The sequence below is a fragment of the Halyomorpha halys genome, unplaced genomic scaffold (genome assembly GCF_000696795.3).
Source record: "Halyomorpha halys isolate HHAL.00 unplaced genomic scaffold, Hhal_1.1 Scaffold526.1, whole genome shotgun sequence".
NCBI lineage: Eukaryota > Metazoa > Arthropoda > Insecta > Hemiptera > Pentatomidae > Halyomorpha > Halyomorpha halys.
The window spans coordinates 276256-281040 of NW_027106549.1; the positions used below are offsets into that span (position 1 = coordinate 276256).

Genomic DNA, 4785 nt, shown 5'->3' on the forward strand with positions numbered 1-4785 from the left:
GCAGAGCCATAGACAAAAGAACCATAATCTAGCTTGGAACAGACTAATGTAGTATAAAGTTTTAACATGGTAGACCGATCCGAACCCCACGATGTACCGCTAAGAAACGCTAAGAGTATATTTAATTTTTTTGTTGCGGCTGACCTTAATGATGTAATGTGCGGTTCCCAACTTAATTTATGATCAAATATAAGGCCTAGAAATAAATTAAGTTGGGAACTTAATTAACTTGGGTTACTATTTAGTATTTTGCATAATATAACTGTTTTGATTTGAAATATTCTACTTTATTACTCCTATTGCCTTTACACGGCTATAAGAGCCCTAAAGAGCCCAAACATTGGAACGGATGCCGGCATATGGTGAGTTAAAAGAGCGTGGAGGGGAGGAGGCTGATAATGCCGAATCACGTGCTATTGTCCTGAGGATGGCCGGTGATCGATCGCCAGCTCGCCAGGTGGAACGACACTTTAAACACTTCTTTACCTCTTGTCTCACTCTACCAGCTCCCAACTTTTCTGTAGTTTCTCTTATTTACAACGATCATCTGTGACCGTCCGAAAGAAAGGATGCTGGAGGTTGTCGTGAGCACTACATCAACTGAACTCGGGGGCAACATCGTACCGCCGGCCTGGTTCCACTCAATATTTCATATGCTTTATCTTTTCAATAACGTTAATATATAAATTTAGATGTTAATCAAAAACGAAAAGTACATTATAATAAAAAAAAAAAAATAGTTTTTATACATAATACACTACAATTTTTTGCAAATTTACATTGCAATGATAGTGTAATTTAGTAGTAGTTACGTCACAACATTTTTATAATTTTTTTTCTTTCTTATACTACAAATGCAAATATATATACAATGAAAAAATATATATACAATCAATAGGATTTTAATACTTTTATTGCCCGAAGGAATTTTAAGGAATTAGGAATGGTCCACTATCGGCGGGGGTAGCACTAAGTATAGCGCCGTATTGTTTGTTACGAAGGGTTGAGGGTTTTTCTTTGCACGAAATTTTTTTCTGAAAGAAAAAATAATACAAAAACCAAATTTATTTTACCCGATTATTCAGACTGCAAATAACGCAAGTTTAACTTATTTAGTTGCTCAGACAGTTTGAATAATCGGGTATAAGTTCAATATTCATCCGTTAACTTCAATTTATTTTTCTTAATAATGAATTTCGGAAATTTAAATTTGCTATTTGGGTTACTTAAAGAGGTATTACCAAGATATAATAACTTTTCATTTTAAATAAGCCCGTGAAATTAAAACTTTAGTGATGGCCTGAGTCCATTTAGGAATGATCGGTTACTGAAGTGTTGAAAGTGATACATTAGCCAGGTATGGGGGGTCTGAAATATATAGATCAACCAGCCTGCACAATATCTGACAATGACATCAAAATCGAATTAACGGTAGTAGTTATTATATTGAGAAAAAAAAGAAATAAACTGGTGACAGACATTGAACCAAATTTGTTCCTTGATGTCCAAAATGTAAAATGCGAATTCAAATCTTTCATTGTCTGCATTAAAGCTGCCATAGTTTCGGTAGTGAGGACGCGAAAGAAGTAATTTATGCCTGCTCAGTCAATTTTTAATTTATCCTTAAATTACAAACCCAGTTCCAACTGATTTAGAACGTTTAGTTCCTTCATGGAATGTTGATTGTACAAGTGTGCCGGGAAGAAAAAAAGGCAGTTATCTCACTCCAATTTTTTATTAATGAAAACTAGGTATAGTAGTCAAACTTGATGAGTCTGCCAAGTGTAGGTAGTGGAAATACAAAATAGCGGCTGTTTCAAAAACTTACAAAAACATTAATTTGTCATTCGGAGCTCTATATCTTAAAAATTACCAACAACACTAGAAAATCTAAGAGAACATTATTTAAAGAAGAGTAAATTTTCTGAAATATTAGCTCAAAAAGAGCTATTTACGTCCAATAGTTCTCGAGATATAGCTTTTTAAATAGCAAACTTTCTTAAAAATCTTCTGAAAGATTAGTAGTTAGTTAATTTATTTTGAGAAATCTATGTCTCAGGAACTATGAGACGTACAGATGTCTATTACCACTCAAATTAAGGCAAGTTTAATGGACTATAAATAAGTTTATTACCTTTACCTTCGCAGGAATAGTAGTTTTCATAATATTTGCTAAAATAAATTGATATATACTTGTTCGGACAATAAGTTTGATTTATGAAAAACTTCGTTTCAGAAACCATTAGACGTACAGATATTTGCCAGCGCTCAAATTAAAGCTGGTTAAATTTACTACAAAATAGTTAATTATGTTTATCTTTGTAGGAGTAGTAGTTTTTATATTTGACAAAATAAACTCACAAAATGTTAATTTATAGTTGTTCATATACAATGTTGGATTTTTGAAAAAATATATTTCTAGATTCATAAGACGCACATATGTCTGCCAACACTAAAAATATAGGAAATTTAACTTACTATAAAGTAGTTTATGACACTTTTCTTCGCAAGGGTAGTAGTTTTTATGATATTCAGATATGACTATAAATTTGGCAAATGAAAAAGTATAAATCAATTTATTTTAGCAAATGTCATGTAAACTATTACTCCTACGCAGATAAACATCATAAAATACTTTATGGCTCATTGAACTAGCTTTAATTTTGAGTACTAATAGACATCTGTATGTCAAATGGTTTTTGAGATATAGATTTTTCAAAATAATTTCACTAACTACTGATCTTTCAGTGTTGTGCCTACTTTTTTAATATATAGAGCTCCGAATGAAAAATTAGTTTTTTTTATCGCTTTGAAACAGCCGCCATTTTTTATTCCCCCTACCTATACTAGGCAGACTCGTGAATTTTGACTGGTAATTATACATAGTTTTCATTAAAGTAATCAGAAATTGGGATGAGATAACTGCCTTTTTTTCTTCCCGGCACTTTTACTATGAGTAAGGTATTAATTTTCATTTATATTCTAAATACCAATATACTTAACATTACGCTTACACAATTATTAGTAGTGCAACAGTTTTCTAATACTGACCTAGCCTCTTTGAAATCTCTGAGTTATGCATTTTGGGATTGTCCTGTGCAATCTTTCTCCTCTGCAACCTGGACCAGACCATGAAGGCGTTCATCGGGCGCTTGATGTGTGGCTCCCTCTTGACCTGATTCTGGAGCAGAGCTTCATGCTGCGCCGCCTGCTGCTGGTGCTGAGAGTGGAGGGCTCCTAGCAAGTAGGGAGGCTCCGTCAGGTCGTTCCTGGAATAGTAGTTATCGTAAGAGCATGATAGAACTATCCATGAATAATTTCTTTTCAGAAATGTAAATCTAAAAATAGCTGTTTTTAATAGTGGAACATCTGATAAAAAATGTTTGTTATTTATTGTGTTTTTTTTTCAAACTTTGTGTTGTATTCCATAGATTATTTCGTTGAATAAAGTTAATTTGTAACAAATATAATTGATTAAGGAAAGTCTGTAGGACGACCTCAGTAAAGAAAATAACCTCAGTATTTAGTACTATCTTTGGAATACGTTCAATTCTAATTAAAAACAACTAATATTTTTTTAAGATGTGCCATATGAATACCATTATTCAAGTGGACCCATACACTGTGGTGTCATTATGGATGAAATGTGTACTCAAAAAACGTACCAGTGTACTGATTAAACATATGACTATTTTTTCCCTTAAACAAAAAAAAAATATTTAGAGGTAGAAGGATTATATTTCTGTTTGAGGATAGTTCACTTTCGAACCATTTTTGTATATTAATTCCTAGGAACCAAATAATGAAGTATGTATTTTGTGATGAGCTCGCTGCTTGAATTCCAAATTTAGTAATTAGTAGAAAGTACGACTTGGTCATGTAAAAAGTCAATGAAGGTCATTCTCTATCAAGATAAAATGACAGCGGACATAAAGGAAGCATTTAATTGATAAAAATACAATAAGAAGTGTAATTTCAGCACTTTTTACTAAAGCATTTTCAGTATATTATCTGAGCCAGGCATGGATAAGCAAACAAGGCCTTATTGTCAAGGATTAAATGGCGCAGCGTCGGAAAAAATATTTGAAAATAATGAATGCTATTATTTACCGATTGACAAAGCTTCCTTTTATTTTCATTTTTCAGCTGTTAATTATACAAGTGGCCTTTTGTTTATAGAATTAGCAAAAAGGAGTAAAGAATACATACAAAAGAATAATTGCCCCGGGAGTCTTTTGAAAAGCAAACAGAAGGACTCGGTGAAGAAAATTACGTAAAAAATGAAGAAAACATAGCCTCATTTAAATCTATTGTTTTGTCAAGTGACACGTTATTTCCCCCAAAATGTGTGGACGATAAGTTTAATAAATGACATTTTCAATGTTGCGTAAGTTATTTTTTTGTCCTAGTCAAACACCGTCACAGATTTATTTTGCATGAACATTTATCATTCGCTAAAATAAAAAATTGCCAACATTATTTCGTTCAATTGTTTTTTTCTTTTAAAAGAAACAGTTTGAAAGGTATTTTTGTTTTGGATTTCGAAAACTGTGCCAGTAAAGAACAAATAATAACAACAAATATTTAATTATAATATATAAGTGAAATAAATGAGTAATAAATAATATATAAAGTCTCTCCCTCTCCCCCCCCCTCTCTCTCTCTCTATTATTACCAACCTATGTTGAAATCTCATTTTTATTACCAACCTATGTTGAAATTCCTGACATACAGGAATCTCCTAGAGAGAGGAAGGGGTTATCTAGAGTTAACCAATCTTTTCTG

General features: G+C 32.3%; 1 protein-coding gene across 1 annotated transcript in view; it reads right to left on the reverse strand.

Moving 5' to 3' along the window:
* The window catches only part of LOC106683905 (transcription factor Sox-14), a gene marked incomplete in the record, with an annotated part of 91903 nt that overhangs the window by 49058 nt on the left and 38060 nt on the right, over positions 1 to 4785 (reverse strand). The window contains 1 exon segment of the mRNA XM_067044895.1: positions 3052 to 3269. Within this exon segment, the coding sequence (XP_066900996.1) occupies positions 3052 to 3269 (218 nt within the window).